We start from the raw sequence: 23,857 nt of genomic DNA on the forward strand, positions 1-23,857 counted from the left end.
GTGCATGGCAGAGCTCAGAAGGGAAGGAGCGCCATTTGACTTTTTCAATACAAAATTGGCTGGAATTCAGATCGGACGCCTTGTCATGTTTGGAGAGCCCCTGATGTACCTAAACAGTGGAAACCCCCCACAAGTGACCCCATTTTGGAAACTAGACCCCCCAAGGAATTTATCTAGATATGTGGTGAGAACAATGAACCCACAAGGGCTTCACAGAAGTTTATAACGTACAGCCGTACAATTAAAAAATCATATTTTTTCCACAAAAATGATCTTTTCACCCCCAATTTTTATTTTCCCAAAGGTAATAGGACCCTAAAAGTTATTATGCAATTTGTCCTGAGTACGCTGATACCCCATTTTTGGGTGTAAACGACTATTTGGGCGCATGGCAGAGCTCGGAGGGGAAGCAACGCCATTTGACTTTTTTGGCTGGAATTGAGATCAGACACCATGTCGCGTATGGAAAGCCCCTGATGTACCTAAACAGTGGAAACCCCCCACAAATGACACCATTTTGGAAACTAGACCCCCCAAGGAACTTATCTAGATGTGTGGTGAGAACTTTGAACCCTCAAGGGCTTCACAGAAGTTTATAACGTACAGCCGTGCAAATAAAAAAATCATATTTTTTCCACAAAAATGATCTTTTCACCCTCAATTATTATTTTTCCAAGGGTAACAGGACACTAAAAGTTATTGTGCAATTTGTCCTGAGTACGCTGATAACCCATATGTAGGCGTAAATGACTATTTGGGCGCATGGCAGAGCTCGGAAGGGAAGCAGCGCCATTTGATGTTTTTGGCTGGAATTGAGATCGGACACCATGTCGCGTTTGGAAAGCCCCTGATGTACCAAAACAGTGGAAACCCCCCACAAATTACACCATTTTGGAAGCTAGACCCCTCAAGGAACCTATCTAGATGTGTGGTGAGCACTTTGAACCCCCCAGTGCTTCACAGAAGATTATAATGCCCGGGCGTGAAAATAAAAAAATTGTATTTTTTCCACAAACATGATCTTTTAGTCCTCAATTTTTTTATTTTCCCAAGGGTAACAGGAGAAATTGGACCCCAAAAGTTGTTGTCCAATTTGTCAGGAGTACGCTGATACTCAATATGTGGGAGAAAACTACTGTATGGGCACACGTTGGAGCTCGGAAGGGAAGTAGTAACGTTTTGGAATGCAGACTTTGATGGAAAGGTCTGCGGGTGTCATGTTGCCTTTGCAGAGCCCCTGATGTACCTAAAAAGTGGAAATCCCCCACAAATGACACCATTTTGGAAACAAGACCCCCTAAGGAACTTATCTAGATGTGTAGTGAGCACTTTGAACCCCCAAGGGCTTCACTGAAGTTTATAATGCCCGGGCGTGAAAATAAAAAAATTGTATTTTTTCCACAAACATGATCATTTAGTCCCCAATTTTTTTATTTTCCCAAGGGTACCAGGAGAAATTGGACCCCAAAAGTTGTTGTCCAATTTATCCTGAGTACGCTGATACCTCATATGTGGGAGAAAACTACTGCATGGGCACACGTCGGGGCTCGGAAGGGAAGTAGTGACGTTTTGGAATGCAGACTTTGATGGAATGGTCTGCGGGTGTCATGTGCGTTTGGCGAATCTCTGATGTGCCTAAACTATTCAAACTCCCCACAAGTGACCCCATTTTGGAAACTAGACCCCCCACGGAACTTATCTAGATGTGTGGTGAGCACTTTGAACCCCCAAGTGCTTCACAGAAGTTTATAACGCCCGGGCATGAAAAAAAAATCATATTTTTTTCCACAAAAATGATATTTTTGCCCCCAATTTTTTTTTTTCTAAGGGTAACAGAAGAAATTGGACCCCAAAAGTTGTTTTGCAATTTGTCCTGAGTAGGTTGATACCCCATATGTGGGGGTAAAACACTGTTTGGGTGCATGGCAGAGCTTGGAAGGGAAGGAGCACCATTTGACTTTTTCAATGCAGAATTGGCTGGAATTGAGATTAGATGCCATCTTGCGTTTGGAGAGCACCTGATGTGCCCAAACAATGGAAACCCCCCAATTCTAACTCCAACCCTAACCCCAACACACCCCTAACCCTAATCTCAGCCCTAACCCAAACCCTAGCACTAACCCTAGCCCTAGCCCTAACCCTAGCCCTAACCCTAGCCCTAACCCTAACCCTAATGGGAAAATGGAAATAAATACATTTTTTTAATTTTATTATTTTTCCCTAACTAAGGGGGTGATAACGGGGGGTTTGATTTACTATTTATGGCGGTTTTTATATTTGGCAGCTGTCACACGCTAAAAGACGCTTTTTATTGTAAAAATAGTTTTTGCATCACCACATATTGAGAGCTATAATTTTTCCATATTTTGACCCACTGAGTCATGTAAGGTCTTATTTTTTGCAGGACGAGTTGACGTTTTTATTGGTATCATTTTCGGGCACGTGACATCTTTTGATCGCTTTTTATTCCGATTTTTGGGACACAGAATGAACAAAAACCAGTGTTTCATGAATTTCTTTTGGGGGGAGCGTTTACACCGTTCCGCGTGCGGTAAAATTGATAAAGTGGTTTTATTCTTTGGGTCAGTACAGTTACAGCGATACCTCATTTTTATGTTTTGGCGCTTTTATGCAATGAAAACAATTTTATTTAAAAAATAATTATTTTTGCATCGCTTTATTCTGCGAGCTATAACTTTTTTATTTTTTCGCTGATTACGCTGAGTGGCAGCTCGTTTTTTGCGGGACAAGATGACGTTTTCAGCGGTACCATGGATATTTATATGCGTCTCTTTGATCACGCGTTATTGCACTTTTTGTTCGGCGGTATGATAATAAATCATTATTTTTTGCTTCGTTTTTTATTTTTATTTTTTAAGGGGTTCACTAAAGGGGTTAACTAATGGGACAGTTTTATAGGGCGGGTCGTTACGGACGCGGCGATACCAATTATGTGTACTTTTATTTTTTTTTACTTCCAAAAAATGAATTTATTAGGGAATATTTTTTTTTTTAATTTATTTAGCGATTTTTTAAAAATTATTTTTACACTTTTTTTTTCTTTTTACTTTATTACCTTGTCCCAGGCGGGACATCACTGTCCTGTGACAGATCGCTGATCTGTCACATCACAGATCGCTGTGACAGATCAGCAATCTGTCACAGGCAGTGCTGCAGGCTTCCTCCTTGCTGCAGCACCACGATCGTGTTTGATCTTGGTGTGCCAGGCGTTAACGTGTCGGGGGCGGTCCGTGACCACCCCTGACAAATAGTGCCGGGTGTCAGCTGTGATAATCAGCTGACACCCGGCCGCGATCAGCTGCGCTCCCCCGGTGAGCGCAGCTGATCGCATTAGACGTAATATTCCGTCCATGGGAATAGGTCACATGGACGGAATATTACGTCCATTGTAGGAAAGGGGTTAATAGTGCAGAAGAGCTTTGATTTTGCTCTTAAAAATGTAGCAGTATTTTTTTTGTTCATGAGGAAGAAGCTTAGAGAAAAAATGCACCAAAACCGCAGAATTCAGCAGCGTATTCAGACTTATATTATCTTTTATCTTATTTTTAGACTTTATCTTTTTTAATGAAATCATATCTGTAATATCCACACGTTATGAAGAATTCAAGGTATTAAACTTTAGATATGTTTTATTCTTCGTCCTCCAGCACACAGCATAACAGTTGCATTCCCATGCTACACAGAAGTGAAACTGAAACTTCCCTTCTCATCCCTCTTGTCTCCACCCCTCAAGTCCCATAAGTCTGGCTTGCTTAAAGAGACAGATCTAATTATTATACATTACATCATCCCCTTTTTTTTTTACTATAAATAACCCATATTACCGATAAATGCAACAACATGAAAATGTCCAAAGAAATCATATGTCCGTTTTGTCTTATTTGTTCAATTCCAAAACCAGAGAAACAAACAAAAAAAAAAAACAAAACAAAACTGTAGTTACACTTCTTCAATAAGCCTCGATGGAGCTCTTCTCTCTCGTGTGGGATAACGTCTGGGCTCATTGAGAGGGTTCATTATTGATGGACCAGCTACCTCTTGTTGATCCTCTCCACCATCGGATACCAAATCTTCCACCAAAGAGAGTTCATTGTCATCATTCTGCGGTATGACTTTAAAATATGAAGAATTTCGCGTTATGGAGTGTCCATCTCGTTCAGCTGTGATCATGCTGCCTTTCCTTTTAGTAACATATTTTGCAGGACCATATACAGGTGAGGTCTTGTTGGTTGGTCTTTGACGTACCACCACGACATCCCCTCTTTCGATGGCACTTGACTGTGTCCTTCGCCTTCTGTCTGCATAACGTTTCATGGCTTGTTTGTTGGAGAAATCTGTGGATCTCACTGAGGAGTCACTCGGTCGGGGATGGCTGGTCACATCAGGGAGACGTATACGCAGGGTTCTGCTGAACATTAAATGAGCTGGAGCAGCATTAGTAGTGGAGTGTGGCGTATTGCGGTAATTACGCATGAATTTGTATAATGACTGTTTCAGTGGGATGTGCTCCAGACTCGCTGCCTTGATACGTTTCCCCAGAGTGCGCATAAAACGTTCCACAATTCCATTGGCTTGCGGCCAGCAAGGTGTGATTTTCCTGTGATTGAATCCCAAGTATTCGGAAAATTCTGTAAACACATGTCCATTGAATGGAGGTCCATTGTCTGTTTTGACTAGAGTTGAGCGACTTTTGGTTTTTTAGGGTCGCGTTTCGTTTCGTGAAACCTGACTTTTCCAAAAGTCGGGTCGAGCAAGATCGTCCGATTATAGGGAAAAGTCGGGGTCGTCCCGAAACACGAAACCCAATGTAAGTCAATGGGGAATAAAAGTCGGCAGTGAGAGGAGGACAGGAAACACACCTACAGTGCCCATTTGAATGCCAAAAGCATCAATTCTTCTTACTTAAGCTTGTCAACCTTAATTAACTTCATAATACAAGTTACGCACTGAAAAATGGGGGTTATTTGGCTAAAGTTGGGGGGGGGGGAGGGCTGGCTGCAGGTTTTCATGTGCCCTGGGCGAAAGAGCGCCCCTTTAACACATACCACAACTCACCATGCTCCGATACGGCAGATAAATAGCGGTATAGTACAATGAAAAATACCTCACTTTTTACATCTCATGATGAGGCCCATCTATTTCTCCATACAGAATCATTGGTCCCATATAATGTTTGAAACAGTATATGATGAGCTCCACATAATGCTACAGTATATGTTGGTCCCCATGGATGAAGCTCCACTGTCTTATGGGCCCAAATAATGCTCCAAACATAATGGGCCCCATTTCTAATGCTCTAGTGTATAATGGGCCCTGTAAATGCTGCTCCAGTGTCTGATGTCCACCTTTGGAATGTTCCAGTGTATGGTGGGCCCCATCTATCATTCTCCAGAGTATAGTGCTCCCCAAAAATTGCTGTCCCAACATTGAAAACAATCAAATAAGTCTCCTCGCTAGGGAATCCCTGTACTTGTCTGGACAGGTGCTGTAGCTTGCTTAACAGCTCGCCAGCCATTTTCACGCCCAGTATGGATTGCACGTGATTGCACAAAGGTTAGAAAGGGTACCGTATCCCTGGATAACATGTATGGATAGCGTACACATTCAAAATATATGTCTCAGGAGGCAGGCTCAGACGGTGTTAGGCCCAGTATGGATTTGACGGCCCAGATTACACAGCGGAGGAGCAGGGAGAGGTAAAGATTGCAAATGCTGGGGCCCTGCCCAAGCAAGGGGGGCCCACTCATGGGCGTCGGTACTGGCACTGGGCCCCTCATAGTACAGCGGTGTGTCTGACGGCGGGTGTGCACCACCACCGTCAGAGACACTTGATTGCACTATGAGGGACCCTGTGCCAGTGCCCGCGCCCAAGAGTCGGCCTACCCACCTGTCCAGGGCAACGGCACTCGCACGGTGTTGTGCGCTAGGTGTTGACCCCGGCCATGGGGGGGGAGGCAGCACAGTTAGGGAGTTTTAGAAAGTGGCATATGTTGATGTTGGACATTCAGCTGATGCAAAAGGCGAAATAAGTGAAGTACCAGGAAGAGGTGGACCAAAGCAAGCCATTTTTCTGTCACCCTATGTGTCATCAGGGGAAGGTGGGACAAAATCCTTGGAAACCCATGCGTGGTTCATTTTAATGAAGGTTAGATCATCCACATTTTGGGTTGACAGACGGGTCCTTTTTTCTGTCAGGATTGATCCAGCTGCACTGAAGACTCTTTCCGATAGCACACTTGCAGCTGGGCAAGCGAGCTCCTGTAAGGCATATTGGGCCAATTCAGGCCAGGTGTCCAGTTTAGCGGCCCAATAGTCAAAGGGGAATGACCTGTGTGGGAGAACATCGATATGGGAGGAAAAGTAGTTTGTAACCATAGTTGACAACTGCTGTCTCCTGTCACTTTCCATCGATGCAGTATTACCAGTTGTGTGAGCGGTATTTGAAAAATCAGTCCACAACATTGTCATGAAACCCGTCTCCAACGCCACTTCTGCTGTGTGCACCACGAACACCTCTGCCAAGCTGCCCCCGGCCCGTACGGCTCGTGTGAGAACCATCACCGCTGCTGTGTGCTGGGAATGCCTCAAGCAACCGATTTACCAGAGTTGCTTGTTTATTAGCCAATATTAGGTCAAGGTTCTCCTGTGGCATGATGTTTTGTAATTTGCCTTTATAGCGTGGATCCAGGATGCTGGCCAACCAGTAGTCGTCATCGTTCATCATTTTGGCAATGCGGGGGTCCCTTTTTAGGATCCGCAAGGCATAATCTGACATGTGGGCCAATGTTCCCGGTGTCAATGATGCACTGCGAGTGCTGGGTGGAGGAGCACTTTCTGGCAAATCCACATCCCTCCAGTCACGCACAAACCCTGTACCAGACCTTGCCACGCCAACATTTTCACTTGCCCCACGAGATGCATCCTCCTCCCCTAAGTAATCATCCCCATCATCCTCCTCCTCCTCCTCTTCTTCCTCCACCTCGTCCAGGAGAGGTCCCTGAGCAGACAATGGCTGAATGTCATCAAGGATTCCCTCCTCCTCTTCCTCCTCATCAACATTGGCTGCAGACGCCTGCTCCTTAAGGTGCGTCAAAGTTTGCATGAGCAGACGCATAAGTGGGATGCTCATGCTTAGGATGGCGTCGTCTGCGCTTACCAGCCGTGTGCATTCCTCAAAACACTGAAGGACTTTACAAAGGTCTTTCAGCTTCGACCACTGCACGCCTGTCAACTCCATGTCTGCTCTCAAAGTGCCTGGCCGTGTATCCTCCCACAAATGCATTATGGCCTGCCTCTGCTCGCACAGCCGCTCCACCATGTGCAGGGTGGAGTTCCACCTTGTTGCAATGTTGATAATGAGGCGGTGGTTGGGAAGGTGGAGCAATCGCTGCAGCTTCTGCATACGAACGGAGTGTACAGGCGATCGGCGGATGTGCGCGCACAGTCTTCGCACCTTCTGGAGCAGGGCTGTTAACTCCGGATAATTTTTGAGGAAGCACTGCACCACCAGGTTCAAGGTGTGAGCCAAGCAAGGTATGTGGCTGAGTTTTGAAAGGGCTATGGCTGCCACAAAATTACGGCCGTTATCACTAACTACTTTGCCTGCCTCAAGATGTACACTGCCCAGCCATGACTCAGTTTGTCGCTTCAAGTACTCGGCCAGCACCTCGGCGGTGTGTCTGTCGCCCAAACACATCATCTGCAACACAGCCTGCTGACGCTTTCCACTAGCTGCTCGATAGGGGGACACATCGTGTGCATCAGTGGCAGCTGCAGATGGAGTGCTCGTACGACTGCGCTCTGTGGACGAGCTTTCGCTTCTGGAGGAGGAGGAGGAGGAGGAGGGTCGAACGCCTACAGCCAACTGTTTCCTATACCGTGGGCTAGGCAGCACTGTCCCACCACCGCTGTCCCCTGTGGACCCTGCATCCACCACATTAACCCAGTGCGCAGTGATGGACACGTAACGGCCCTGGCCATGCCGACTGGACCATGCATCAGTTGTGAGGTGCACCTTTCCGCTCACTGACTGCTTGAGTGCATGGACAATGCGGTCTTTCACATGATGGTGGAGGGCTGGGATGGCTTTGCGAGAGAAGTGGCGAGTGGGTAGGTCATAGCGTGGTACTGCATAGGCCATGAGTTCGCGGAAAGCTGTGCTTTCCACCAACCGAAAGGGCATCATCTCAAACGAGATTAGTTTGGCAATGTGGGCGTTCAAACCCAGTGTACGCGGATGAGAGACTGAGTACTTTCTTGACCTACTCATAGTGTCTGGGAGGGTGAGCTGGACTTGAGAGCTGCATATGGTGGAAGTAGCGGTGGACAGGGCGGACTGAGAGAGGGTTGATGATGGTGATGGAGTTGGTGTTCTTTCTGATGGCCTAGAATCAGTCTTTCGTTGATATAACAGTGGGATTCCCTGACTGCTGTGGTCTTGCAACGACACCTCAACATTTGCTGCTGTGCTAACCGGTGGGCTTACAGTGGGGGAAACAATGTAGCGTTGCTGACTACCTTCGTTGTGATCAGTTGCACAAGTGGCACTTGAGGTTTGGTGTTGTGTCCACGCTTGCAAGTGCATGCTGGTTAAATGTCTAAGCATGCAACTGGTATTCAAATTTTTCAGATTTTTCCCTCGGCTAAAGGTCTTTGCGCACTTCTTACAGATAACCTTGGCCTGATCATGAGGATTTTGTTCAAAAAAGTGCCACACTGCACTCTTCCTACTTTGGCAGACATTTTGCGGCCTAGCACGCTGTGATCTTTTGACCCTCTGGACAAGCTGTCCAGCAACTCTTTTGATGTTTGGAACCTGTCTTTGGAGTGCTCCGGGCCTGCCAGATAACAGCTGTTGCGATGTCGATGTCTGCTGTGGATGCTCCTCATCTGAGCTATTGGAAGCAGCACCCTCTTCTCCCAATGGATGCCAATCTGGGTCAACAACTGGGTCATCCATCACCTCCTCTTCTATGTCATGTGCACCTTCCTCTGTGTCACCGTGTATGGTGGTATAGTGTGCGGGAAGGGGCACCTGAGTCTCATCAGGGTCAGAATCTGGCTCTGTACACTGCAAGGACAATGTAGTGCTCTGAGTGAATGTACCAGCAGAATCATCCATCAGCGGCTGTGCATCAGTGCACTCCATGTCAGATTCATCTTGGCCTGGGTAATTCACCATTTCACTTGATAATCCAGGCATCGTATGTGAAAACAGCTCCATGGAGTAATCAGTAGTATGGCCTGCGTCATCCTTCAATCTTGGTTGGGGTGAAGGACACAAGGAAAGGTGTGGTTCATGAACATGAGCCTCCAATGACGACTCAGTGCTTTTACTTTTTACAACTGAAGAAGAGGAGGCGATAGAGCTGGAGGCTGAGTCAGCAATGTAAGACAAAACTTTTTCCTGATGCTCTGGCTTTAAAAGAGGTTTGCCAACTCCTAGAAAACTAAGCGTTCGAGGCCTTATGTAGCCAGACGATGACGCAGGGTCAGCACCTCCTGCATTCGGTCCTATTTTGCTCTTGCCACTACCATCAGATCCACCACCAACACCATCATTACCAGCTGCCAACCCCCGCCCAATTCCACGGCCTCTTCCACCAGCCTTCCTCATTTTTGGTAGAAATGTAGACAAAATCCAACAAACTATATAGTAATGTAAAACAAGGTACAAGGTGTCTATAGGACAGGGGAGATTTAGAATTTCTGCACACACTTGTGGACACTTTTGGATTGTGTGAGGCCTACTGATATCTGAGCGCTATGTGACAGGCTCGATGGCACAGCTGTGACCAAAGTGACGAGAGGATAAGGGAGATTTTGAATCTCTGCGCACACTTTTGGACACTGGACACTTGTGGATTGTGTGAGGCCCACTGATATCTGAGCGCTATGTGACAGGCTCGATGGCACAGCTGCCTGTGACAAAAGTGACGAGAGGATAATGGAGATTTTGAATCTCTGCGCACACTTTTGGACACTGGACACTTGTGGATTGTGTGAGGCCCACTGATATCTGAGCGCTATGTGACAGGCTCGATGGCACAGCTGCCTGTGACAAAAGTGACGAGAGGATAATGGAGATTTTGAATCTCTGCGCATACTTTTGGACACTGGACACTTGTGGATTGTGTGAGGCCCACTGATATCTGAGCGCTATGTGACAGGCTCGATGGCACAGCTGCCTGTGACAAAAGTGACGAGAGGATAATGGAGATTTTGAATCTCTGCGCACACTTTTGGACACTGGACACTTGTGGATTGTATGAGGCCCACTGATATCTGAGCGCTATGTGACAGGCTCGATGGCACAGCTGCCTGTGACAAAAGTGACGAGAGGATAATGGAGATTTTGAATCTCTGCGCACACTTTTGGACACTGGACACTTGTGGATTGTGTGAGGCCCACTGATATCTGAGCGCTATGTGACAGGCTCGATGGCACAGCTGCCTGTGACAAAAGTGACGAGAGGATAATGGAGATTTTGAATCTCTGCGCACACTTTTGGACACTTGTGGATTGTGTGAGGCCCACTGATATCTGAGCGCTATGTGACAGGCTCGATGGCACAGCTGCCTGTGACAAAAGTGACGAGAGGATAATGGAGATTTTGAATCTCTGCGCACACTTTTGGACACTGGACACTTGTGGATTGTGTGAGGCCCACTGATATCTGAGCGCTATGTGACAGGCTCGATGGCACAGCTGCCTGTGACAAAAGTGACGAGAGGATAATGGAGATTTTGAATCTCTGCGCACACTTTTGGACACTGGACACTTGTGGATTGTGTGAGGCCCACTGATATCTGAGCGCTATGTGACAGGCTCGATGGCACAGCTGCCTGTGACAAAAGTGACGAGAGGATAATGGAGATTTTGAATCTCTGCGCACACTTTTGGACACTGGACACTTGTGGATTGTGTGAGGCCCACTGATATCTGAGCGCTATGTGACAGGCTCGATGGCACAGCTGCCTGTGACAAAAGTGACGAGAGGATAATGGAGATTTTGAATCTCTGCGCACACTTTTGGACACTGGACACTTGTGGATTGTGTGAGGCCCACTGATATCTGAGCGCTATGTGACAGGCTCGATGGCACAGCTGCCTGTGACAAAAGTGACGAGAGGATAATGGAGATTTTGAATCTCTGCGCACACTTTTGGACACTGGACACTTGTGGATTGTGTGAGGCCCACTGATATCTGAGCGCTATGTGACAGGCTCGATGGCACAGCTGCCTGTGACAAAAGTGACGAGAGGATAATGGAGATTTTGAATCTCTGCGCACACTTTTGGACACTGGACACTTGTGGATTGTGTGAGGCCCACTGATATCTGAGCGCTATGTGACAGGCTCGATGGCACAGCTGCCTGTGACAAAAGTGACGAGAGGATAATGGAGATTTTGAATCTCTGCGCACACTTTTGGACACTGGACACTTGTGGATTGTGTGAGGCCCACTGATATCTGAGCGCTATGTGACAGGCTCGATGGCACAGCTGCCTGTGACAAAAGTGACGAGAGGATAATGGAGATTTTGAATCTCTGCGCACACTTTTGGACACTGGACACTTGTGGATTGTGTGAGGCCCACTGATATCTGAGCGCTATGTGACAGGCTCGATGGCACAGCTGCCTGTGACAAAAGTGACGAGAGGATAATGGAGATTTTGAATCTCTGCGCACACTTTTGGACACTGGACACTTGTGGATTGTGTGAGGCCCACTGATATCTGAGCGCTATGTGACAGGCTCGATGGCACAGCTGCCTGTGACAAAAGTGACGAGAGGATAATGGAGAGTTTGAATCTCTGCGCACACTTTTGGACACTGGACACTTGTGGATTGTGTGAGGCCCACTGATATCTGAGCGCTATGTGACAGGCTCGATGGCACAGCTGTGACAAAAGTGACTAGAGGATAAGGGAGATTGGATTGCTTTTAAAAAAGCATTTTGCGGAGCAGTGGGTAAACAGCAATGCCAGCGTGTCAGGAAGCCTTAAAAGGCAGCCCAACAACCAACACCACTGATACACCACTATATAGCCTCCCCTTGCACTGCACACACAGTGACTTGTGTGTTGTGCAGGCCAAATCGCTAGCAGCAGAAGCAGTTTTTTTGTCTTCTTCCCTGCCTAACGCTCTCCCTACAGAATCAGCAGCAACCTCTCCCTATACTAAGATCGGCAGAAGATGGCGGTCAGCGTGCACGCCCTTTTATACCCCCTGTGACGCCCACCAAAGCAAGCCAATCACTTGCATGCCCTTCTGAAAGATGGTGGTGACCCGTGCCTAGGTCATCACGTTGCCCACAGTGTCCGTGGATCCTGATTGGCTGAAAAAGAGCGCAAAACAAACTTTTGAAACGCGACTTTGGCGCGTAAGTCGCCGACCTCGTGGCCGACCTCATCCTAGGGTCGGGTTTCGTTTCATGAAACCCGACTTTGCCAAAAGTCGGCGACTTTTGAATTTTTTCGACCCGTTTCGCTCAACTCTAGTTTTGACCACTCTTGGAATACCATATGCCGAGAAAATGTCGTCCAGCTCTGGTATGACATTATTAGCAGATGTTGAAGAGATAAATGAAATGACAGGGTATCGAGAATATTCATCAATTGTTACGAGAATATATTGGCCATTTGGCAATGGTCCATATATATCGACTGCCACTTCCTCCCAGACAGCAGTGGGTAACGGAGACATTTGTAATGGCTCTAAGTTTGATGATCTGCTATTTCTATAGCACGGGCCATTTTGAGCAAATCATGTAGAGAGATATCCTGCTGCAGAGCCTTACGCCTTAGGTTATTAGACGAGCAGGTGACAATTATTTGAATTAGGATTTCATCATATACATCTGTAAAGGCACATCCATGTGCTAACTCTTTCAGCAGTGTGACATAAGTGTCTATGGACTCTTCTGGAAGCTGCTTGGCAATCCTGAATTTATATCTTTCATATCTGATGTCAGGGCCGGACTGGGACTAAAATTCAGCCCTGGCATTTGAAGTTACACAGGCCCACTAGCCACATGGTGACTATATAATATCTTTGTACACTTGTAGTTTACAAGAAGTGAGAGGAGATTAACACGACTATATAACATGTAGTCACAGCTGTGCCCAGTATTTCAGCTCAGTCCTATTTATTGCTTTTAGGTACAGTACTCCTCCCAAATCTCTGTCCCCTTTTGTATGCATGATTACAGAATTCCTGGCAGAACTGCTCTCTATTGGGCAACCAGACCCCCTGGTCATAGCTGCCCCTATCATACCTCCCAATTTTTGAAGAAGGGAAAGATGCAAGTTTTTGGCCACGCCCAGTCACACCCATTTCACAACTAGTCACACCCATGTCCACACCTAATCGCACCCATTTAACACTGCTGATCACACTGACTGGTACTGAGGGCACAGTGGCTGGCATTATGGGCACACTGACTGGCACTAAGAAAGAGAGAAAACAGAGAGAGAGAGAAAAAAGAAAACAGAGAGCGAGAAAGAAAGGGGAAAGAAAGAAAGAACAGAGAGAGACAGAGAAAGAACAGAGAGAGAAAGAAAGAAGTAAAGAAAAGAAAGAACAGAGAGAGAAAGAAAGAAAGATTAGAGAGAGAAAGAAAGAACAGAGAGAGAAAAAAAGAACAGAGAGAGAAAGAAAATGAGGGAAAGACAGAACAGAGAAAGAAAGAACAGAGAAAGAAAGAAAAAGAGAGAAAGAAATAAAGAAAGATTCTACAAAGATACTATAGCAGCCCGGCTCCCATTGTAGTGCCCACCTGAGCCTCCCGGTTTAGGACCTATCATGATCCGCTCACATGGCCGTCATCCCCGATTCCAAGGCGATCCTGCTGTCTGCGCTGTCGGAGGAGGACACGGTGATGGATCTGAAGCATTCCTGGTTCCGTCACAATCTCCTCAAGAAATTATCTCATTTCCGGTCAGCTTCCAGCACATCACTTCAGGTGGAACGTCATGTGTGTGTTTTAAAATGCTCCTCGGGGCTCCGCCGTGTACTCCTGTGTCCGTGGGAAAAGCCCGCTTTGTATGCTTTGTACACACTTGGCTCCGCTCCGTACATCCCGTACACATATGGCTCCACTCCATACACACACGGCTCCACTCCGTCCACCTCGTACACGCGTGGCTCCGCTCCGTACACCTCGTACACCCACGGCTCCGCTCCGTACACACACGGCTCCTCTCCGTACACCTCTTACACACACGGCTCCGCTCCGTACACCTCGTACACACACGGCTCCGCTCCGTACACCTCGTACACACACGGCTCCGCTCCGTACACCTCGTACACACACGGCTCCGCTCCGTACACCTCGTACACACACGGCTCCTCTCCGTACACCTCGTACACACGCGGCTCCTCTCCGTACACCTCGTACACCCACGGCTCCGCTCCGTACACCTCGTACACACGCGGCTCCTCTCCGTACACCTCGTACACACGCGGCTCCTCTCCGTACACCTCGTACACACGCGGCTCCTCTCCGTACACCTCGTACACACACGGCTCCGCTCCGTACACCTCGTACACACACGGCTCCGCTCCGTACACCTCGTACACACACGGCTCCGCTCCGTACACCTCGTACACACACGGCTCCGCTCCGTACACCTCGTACACACACGGCTCCGCTCCGTACACCTCGTACACACACAGCTCTGCTACATCCACACTGTAAATCCTGACCCCACACATACTTACCTCAACCAGCACCATGACAACAGCAAAGCAGAGTCTTGCAGACGGTAGAGGCAAGGCTGAGCGCACAGGACCTGTGATGAGGTCACAGGAGGGGCGGAGTCAGGGGTGACATGATCGGGGGTCTGGACAAAGGCTCCTGATCATGTGACCCCCTGACTCCTCCCCTCCTGTGACCTCATCACAGGTCCTGCGTACAGAGCGAGCAGGCAAGCGAGTGCGACGCTGTGAGTGGCTGCGGGGGGGAGGGGGTCTCATGCTAAGGCGAGGATGGGGTGCGTGGGGGGGCGTGGTGGCTTATCTCCCTGCAGTGCTGGAGGAACTTGGAAACTATCACGGCAGAGGGCCGGCGGCAGGAGCAACAGTGGCCGCAGCCGCAGCAGCTGGCAAGCGGCCAGATGATCGGGCGCTGCCGCCGCGGCCCACGTGACAGCGGCCCAGCGGGAAAATGCCCGGTTGGTTATATTGCCAATCCGGGCCTGTCTGATGTTCTGTTTGGGGTTGAAGTAGCCAGTGAGAGCTTTAGTGCAGTTGCTGTATGTGTCTGTTTCTGCTGCAGGTAACGTACTGTATATGTCATAGACTCCTGTGCCTGCACAATGCAGGAGCAAAGCTCTCTTTCTTTTCTCCTCCTTTATGTCCATGGCTTCTAGGAAATTCTCAAATCTGTTTAGCCATTTTCTCCAGTTATGGGAGAGATTAATGACATCAGTCATATCAAATTGTGGGAATGTGTGTAAGTAGTCAGCCATGATAGTCTCTCAGTGGTGCTGGCGTGTGAAGCGGTAAAATATAGTCCGTACTCACAGCAGTAGGTGATTATATCCCATCCTCGTCGCCAGTTGTAATATCCACACGTTATGACGAATTCAATGTATTAAACTTTAGATATGTTTTATTCTTCGTCCTCCAGCACACAGCATAACAGTTGCATTCCCATGCTACACAGAAGTGAAACTGAAACTTCCCTTCTCATCCCTCTTGTCTCCACCCCCCAAGTCCCATAAGTCTGGCTTGCTTAAAGAGACAGATCTAATTATTATACATTACAATATCCACTTTACTTGGATTTTTGTACCGTGTTAAAATGCATCGTTAATGCTACATATTTTCTGCTACTTTTTTTGGACAGAAATTCTGCTGCCCAAGCAAAGTGGATGTGATTTTGTGAAAACTGTGCCCCCTATTGTGTAAAGACGCTGCTGAACTGTGCGGTTTTGATACTTATTTTCTCTGGAGGCTTCTATGAGCCTAAAAAAAGTCATGTAAAAAACGCAGTTATTCTTTTAAGTGCAGAATCAAAGCTTTTCTGTACTATAAAAAACACGGCTTCACATCTGCACCAGAAATGCATCAAATAAGGGTGGAAAGGCATAACAATGCAGCAATAATCAGAGAAGACTGTTATTGTGTAGTTTGGTGCAGATCCTGCAGAAAACAAAAACACCGTATTTCTGAGGCATGTGAACACGGCCTTACAGACACAAAAAAGCCAGAAGTCATAAAGTGAAGCTACATAAAGATGAGAACGTTCTGGCGGCTCTGACTGTGAATGAAAGAACAAAAAATAATCCCGGTGTCCCAACTAGAGATGAGCCGGACGCACAGATGACGTCTTGCCAACCATGGGTACAGGGAACTCCATAAGGTAAGAGATTTGTGGCCTCCCGTCCAGCCACCAGGTATCACTGACCTGGACCAGAGACCTGGGAACCGTTCCACTCATCTCTAGTCCCAACTGTCCCGGATACAGGGGACAGTTCTGGATTTGGGTCTGTGCCCTGCAGTCTCAAGCATCTGAATGCCCCTCACTGCCAGTGCCCCTCTGACATCTCCTCCTGCCTGGGGAGAAAGTAATGGAAAATGGGCGTGGATTGGGTTGTGGCTAGGGCATAGCCAAAATGTGTCCCTCCTTCTGTTCTTCAAAAGTTGAGAGGTATGCTGCCCCGGTCTGTAACCTCCAGCTCCTCGTGCCAGGTGTATAACCTCTAGCCTTTCACCCCTAGTGTATAACTTTCATCCCCTCGACCCCAGTGTATAGTATATGGCCCCTCACCACAGGTGTAAAACATCTGACCCCTCACCCACCCGGTGTATTACCTCCTGCTCCTCGCAATCAGTGTGTAACCTCCAACCCCCAATGTATAGCATTCGGTCCCTCACCCCCAGTGTATAACATCCGGCCCCCCACCATACTGTCTGTCTTTACTAATATGACAAAATGTCCGGTGGTGCAGAGTTCACTGATACCAGCGCCATCCTTTAATTGGAGCAACCAAGGTAACATGTCCGTTCATGACATTTCTTTCTCCTAAATCTTCCCCATCACCTGTGAATGATGTTAATGAGAAGTGGAAGGAACTGCAGCAACTCAGCCACAAAGTGGAGACCCCCTAATGTTAAAGAGCAGGGTCACCGAGTACTGAGGAGCAGAGGGCAGAAAAGTCAACAACGCTCTGCTGACTCAATAACTGCAGAGCCAGACCTTCTATGGTATAACATCAGCACAAACACTGCGTCCCCTCTGGGAGCTTCATGGCCGAGCAGCTGCATGCTGCCGTACATCACTAAGCACAATGCTGAGAATCAGATGAGGTAGTGTAAAGCCACCACCGGATTCTGGAGGAAACGTGTTCTGTGCAGTGACTGATCACAGTCTGGTTTGGTGGAGGAGGAAAATACTATGGGCTGTTATCAGGGGTCGGCCGAGGGTCCTTACTTTCAGAGAAGTGAAATCTTAATTCTTCAGCACAAGATATCTTGGACAATTTTAGCTTCAAGCTTTGTGGGATTAATTTTGGGAGGACCTTTTTTTGCTCCAGTCCCCATTAATGCGCCTAGTGCAAAAGGTCCACAAAGCCATGAATGCGCCTAGTGCACAAGGTCCACAAAGACATGGAGGAGGGTGAAGAACATGAGCGGCCACACAGAGCCTGGACCTCATTCAAGAAAGGAAATTGTGAATCCGACCTCTTCCTAAGATCAGGGTCTGACCTCACAAATGCCATTCAGAATGAAGGGTCTAAAATTCCTATGGACGTCTTCAAAGTCTTGTATAAAACCCTCCGCGAAGGTGGAAGCTGTACTATCTGCAAAGGGGCCGACTGCCTAATAATCTGTATGGATTTAGATGAAGGTCAGAAAAGCTCCGATCAGTGTAATGTGCAGGCATCCTATTTGCTAACTTCCGCCAATTCATAGGCGACGTCTAGGTATTTTCACCTTTAAAGCCAATTTATGTGTTACTTTTTTATGTTCGTCATTGCGGGTGGTGTTTGGGTTTTCCAGATGTTTACAGCTGATTCATCAATTGCGACTTTTTAAAATGTCACAAAATTTTTACATAAGTGTAATTCGGTCTTTTTGAGGGGTATTTTATGTACAGATGAATTTTTGGTGCAAATTTTGCAAAATTTTAGCGGAACACGTGACTTTTTTCACTAAAAAGTCACACTTAAAGGCAGAAAAAAAGAAAATTTTTTCATTTATGCCAAATTAGGTGCAGCAGGTCGAATCGTTCACATGAAAAGAGTTTTATCATCAACCTTTGAAACCTCGCCCTCTCCGGGAATAGCTAATATCCATATTCTTGACATGAAAATGAATGCTCCGAAGACATCGTCTATGAGTTGGCAGAAATTGTCGCTTTGCTGCTCAACAAGAAGTTATTTTAATTAGACTTCTGTAATTACTAGAAGTCAAATCCTGCGAAAATATGAAAACGAAATCCATTAACGTAGTTGCCTCCTTCACCTTCTCATCACGAGCAAAACCCCGTTGTCAGCTAATAAATACATTTTTATTTCTCAGGCTGGTCTTGAGCTGATGTGGGGGCACCGCTTGCCTGTAGATGGCGCTAATGGCTATATAAGACTACACTTAGGAATGGAATTATATTATACTGGGGAATTCTGTAAAAATCTATATATATACAGTACTGTGCAAAAGTTTTATGCAGGTGTGGAAAAAAATACTGCAAAGTAAGACTGATAAGAAAAATAGAAGGGTTAGTTTATTTTTATGAATTAACAAAAAGCAAAGTGAATGCACAAAATAGAAATCTAAATCAATTTTATTGCTCTATATGCAGTCTGAAGATGTAGGCAAAAAAATCCTGCGTTGAGTGCACTGCCGGTGAACAATCCTGATGTTGGCTGAAAAGTTGATGGCTGCTTCATCTGTATATAATACGGCAGAGAATACCTCATTAAATAGAATCTATCATTAGTATATATAATCTGACAGCAGCATGATGTAGGGACAGAGACCCCAATTCCAGTGATGTATCACTTAGTTTACTGGGTGCAGCAGTTGTGATACAATCAGTTTTCTCTGATGCGGATCAGATCTAGCAAAGCTTGGGATGCTCAGCTGTGTATAACCCCACCCACATCTCTGATTGGCTGCTTTCTGTGTACACTGTATATTGACAGAAAACTGCTAATCAGTGGTGAGGGCGTGGTTGTGACCAAGAGCCACCAGACACCTAGTCCCTTTAGTGATAATCTCTTGCTGATAAAATGCTGAAACATGAAATCACAGCTTTGTAAGTGATACATCACTGGAATCAAGGTCTCTATTCCTAGATTATGGCGCTCTCAGATTACAAGACAATGCTTAAAAATATTATATTGTATTAACTAAAACCAGATAGTGGAATATATTATTTTTTTTATCTGTTTTGATTTTCTGAGATTATTTTATTCTATTTTCTGTATATGATTATGGGGACAGCCATGAGGCCTGAGCTTTCGTTAACAACATTTAAGGATATTTATTGACAATGACATGAGGGAGGGGAAATCTCCAGCATTAAAAGAAATAGAAAAAGATATGATGAATACATAATTTAAACAATAAGCATTTTACTAATGACAAATTCCCTTTAAGGCATTATCTATATGTTATAATGTGTAAATTGCAACCATGTATGATTGTATTCTCTTTCAGGGAGCTACATAGATGAACTCTCAGGAGCTCTCTATCAGTAAGTGACTTTTACATCATGTTGATTTTACAGATCAGAATATTAATCACATGGAGTATGTCCTTATCTTATAATACTTTCTCTATCTAAGAAGTCTATGTTTAGTCGTGGTTGAGTTAGACATCTATCATATATGTAAAGGACATTCAGGCAAAGTTTCCGGTGTTATATTAACGAGTGCAGAACCTCAGGGGTGGAGCAGGAAAACAGGGGAGGAGCATGACACCTTAGTGCTCCACCCCTCAGGCTCTGAAAGTAACCAATTTTAACAGGAGTGGTCCTTTAAAATGCTAAGCAGATCACCTGAATGTTTGCACCCCCATGATATGACTGACACCTAGGTTGACCATCGGTCACCTAAAATAACCTATGCTGTTAAACTGCTTGGCTATTTGTTTTGCCTAATGTCACATTATCTTTCAGATCCTTTGTCAAACTCTGCTTTTGCAGTTCTTTAATGTATGCAACCTAGACATCTATGCCATACCCATCAACCTATAGTGGTGGCAAAATGCTGCTAAGCTCATTGTTGAAACGTCGTTTTTGAGACCTCCACCTATGAGTAAACTAACAGGGTAAAAGTGATCAGCTGAGCATTATAGCAGTGTATAGACCCCAAAACATGCTATGTACCTGGACTGCCATGATAAAAAGTATTGAGCACCAGTTAAAAAATGTAAACATTTTATTTTTTAAGTTTAGTTTCCCTTAAAGGATAGATAATACAGGTACCTGGTGAAGGAGTTAGAACAACTCCGAAACGCATTGCCAATAAAGTCCCCCTTTTCTAATCTTCCTGTTACCCCATCTCTCTTGGACTCCGCAGCACCCGGAAACTTTGTGTCTTTCTTTTGTATTTTCCCCTATAAACATTGGACAGCTGTTGTACGAACGATAGGTTGGCCGACAGCTATATCTCCCGACTTCCCTATACACAGGAACAGTTGGCTCAGACAATTTCTCCTGTGTTCTCTAAGGGACAGTTGCTGCCACACTAGTAGGGCAGTGGCTTATCTCCTGGAGAACAAAAGGATCGACCATCAGAAATCCAATGTGCCAGATCCTTCTCTCCTTCAACATAATCTGTTGGGGAAGAGTCAGGAGGCTCCCATGCACAATAGGTGGTTTTGCTACCTCATCCGTAAGAGGTCTTTAGACATAATAAATGGGTCTGGTTCTTTTTATGATCTTACTATGGTGTCTGTGTTCCCGCAGGACTGTTGCCAACATATTCGAATAGAATGAAAACTTCCAACCACCATGGAATAGAAAGCTGAGCACTGGACTTCTCTCTACATTGGGTAACATTTCTATAACACAAGGACATTTGAAATCACAGTTAAAAGATAATGTGGTTGGTGGCATTCACCGGCATTCGGGATGGTCATGCCTTGGAGTCTTTGTGGGACTCTTCTGAATGCCAGGACGATATCCAGCGAGCCACTCGCCAGCGCCATATTCCATTGCCCCATTAATGATTTCTACCTCCTGAACACCATTCTGAGACATAGCCTTCAAAATAATTCCTTCTGAGGAAATCATAGAAGATGCCTTGTCCAAGAAAAAATCTTTCTTAGAAGGTCATCATAACACAGACTATTTATTGATGCTGACTCCTCTGGGTCTCTTTCAAGGAGATGGATCAAAATAAGGATAATTCATATCAAAATTTGAGTAGTAGAACAAATATGTTACCTACCGTGGGTCACACATTATCCCTCCTTTTTGTTTTTGGAAAAAGATAAAGGGACATATATTTATTTATTTTATGTGAAGTGTTACAAGTCTCAAATCCAACAATAAATGTATTTCTGGTCTCTTAACGAGCATTTTTCGTTATTTTGTTCCAAACTTAGAGCTTATCCGAGTGTGGTTCGATTTTTATGAACTGACAGAAAGGAGAAGGTGGAGAAATTTTTTTTTCTCTTTATATCCGAGAAGAACTGATGCCACTGTGATCAAACCCTGATCAGAATAATCGTACTGTTTTTCTCGGATGTGGAGAAAATCGATCGCATGACCCTACCCTAAGTCTCATGTTTTATGACTGCTACAAAACTCCAACATGTTAGAAGAAATGGCACAAGTCTACATAATGACGTGCACTAAGAACAAGACTATGGAGTCATAGCTTTTTTAGGTAGAGGCGGTACAAAGGAATGACATTTGGAGTAATAGACTCGGGACTGGCAAAAATGGAAAGGAAAGAGGAAGCAAAGATCCCCACATTGATATTGCAACACCGATAACTAAAAGTCATAGAATTACAAAAATATTAAGATGGAGATATGGAAACTAAAATATGGAAACTAAATTTTAAAAACCTCTTAACTTATTCCGTATAGGGTATGATCACCTTTCACAGAAACAGGAGACTTTTTCAGCCCAATGCCAGGCTGCATGTCGCTTGTGCTACTGTGAGCAGCCTGCGTGGTCTAAACATGCTCCCATAGCTGTAACGTCACCGGACTTCTCTCCCTTCGAGAATATCTGGGATGACATTGGTCGGAAATTGCAAAGGGAGCTGCCAGCAGGGGATCTTGATGAATTCAACGGCAGAGTTGTCCTCAGATGACCAATAATATCTTCACTGATAACAACCAAGACTATAAGTGTGGAGATTTCTGCATACTTCAGACGGAATAAATTGAAAATTTTGTTTCAAATTTGCAGATCAGTAACATGTCTCCATCCTGTGATGTCCATAACTTCACGACTTGATGTTGCAAGTTGTAGTGACTGAAGACAGCTCACTATTATGATTGTACCATTCGGTTACTCCAGTAGGAACTATTTTAGAACTTTAGATTTTTTTAAAAAAACTAAGCCGACCTCATAATCCTTTCTTTTATGGTTTCTATTATATTTTATGTACATTTTTCTTATGTGCATTATAACCACAGAACTTCCATAATATCTAGTGCTACAGTTAACAATAATTTTAGTGTTAATTGCCCCTCAGTCCTAATCTCAATCGTCCCAGAAAGTAAAGAAAGGCCAGTCGGCCCATTTATTGGTTTGCCTCCCACTTCTTCAGTCATTATTTCAGGCCATTGAACTTGGCACGCAGGCAAGAATGGGGCAAGCAGAGTGGGCTATAATGAGGCTGACGGCCTCATGTGCTACTTTAAACAGACTTTTGTTTCCAATTCTTCCAGGTCCTGCTTGTGTGTGGAGGGGTCTGTCAGGCCGTCCACCCGTTCAATGGGGCAGCATGAGGGGCAGCAGTTTATGCAGCAGCTGGAGTGTGAAGTCTATTGAGGGCTGAAGGGTGTAAGCGTGCGTCTGATGAGCAGGCGTGTGCGATGGGTAGGGGTGCAGTAACCATGAAATTCCCAGGCCGCTGTTTACCATTCTATACAACACCAGGACGATTATATCACCCACTTCCAGAAGTTTACTCTGTAAGAAAGCAAAGCCGGAAACACTGGCAACAAGAAAACTCTTGTGCGGCACGAGCCACTGTTTGTTTTGGGCATACGAACGCTCACATTCATTGCTCATTTCTTTTCTCTGTTCTTGCTTGCTCCACAAAAGTGCCCACTTTGCCTTAGGGATCAAGCACACAAGTTTATTCGGATCCATATGTGTTGCTTATAGAAAAAGTGTTAAATCCAGATGTAATATTAGTCAATGGGTCAATGGTATAGTTTCATAAGAAAGGTCCAAATAAGTCCACTATTATGGTGCCATAGAAGGACCTTCCTTGGTCATTGGGTGAATGTATTATCCTGCTGCTTGCTAAGACAGTTCTGTGAAAAGACAGCCCTGGTTTTGTATGCAAAAAGTAGGACCAACCAGAAGTAGACCATTTGTCTCCAAGAGTACTATGTCGTTGGACTTGCATCTATGGTATGTAAGTCTTTGGCATAGCCTAAAGCGGTTGTCCAGACAGTAAGTAAAAAAAAATAGTTTATCCATAAGCTATCAATCCCCAATATGTTATGATTCTAAAGTGTTGGAGTCCCAATTTGTTCTTCCTGTTACTCTAATGACATCCTGATACAGACATATGACCACTGCAGCCAATCAGTAGCCAGAGTAGTGACCTCATAGCTGTGGGTCACAGAGAGTCTTTCTTCTAAGCCTTTATAGTTTGTGAGTGTCCCTTTTGGAGTTTTGTTTA

General features: G+C 45.5%; 1 protein-coding gene across 1 annotated transcript in view; it reads left to right on the plus strand.

Moving 5' to 3' along the window:
• The window catches only part of LOC141085523 (uncharacterized), a 63,398-nt gene extending 41,844 nt beyond the window's left edge, over window positions 1–21,554 (plus strand). The window contains exons 5-6 of the mRNA XM_073570945.1: window positions 19,695–19,731; window positions 20,947–21,554. Of these exons, the coding sequence (XP_073427046.1) occupies window positions 19,695–19,731; window positions 20,947–20,971 (62 nt within the window). The 3' untranslated portion in view covers window positions 20,972–21,554. The remainder of the gene's footprint in view (window positions 1–19,694; window positions 19,732–20,946) is intronic.
• The last annotated feature ends 2,303 nt before the right edge of the window (window positions 21,555–23,857 follow it).

Source organism: Dendrobates tinctorius, unplaced genomic scaffold (assembly GCF_039654945.1).
Source record: "Dendrobates tinctorius isolate UK_male_01 unplaced genomic scaffold, ASM3965494v1 ptg000028l, whole genome shotgun sequence".
In the NCBI taxonomy this organism is placed as follows: Eukaryota; Metazoa; Chordata; class Amphibia; order Anura; family Dendrobatidae; genus Dendrobates; species Dendrobates tinctorius.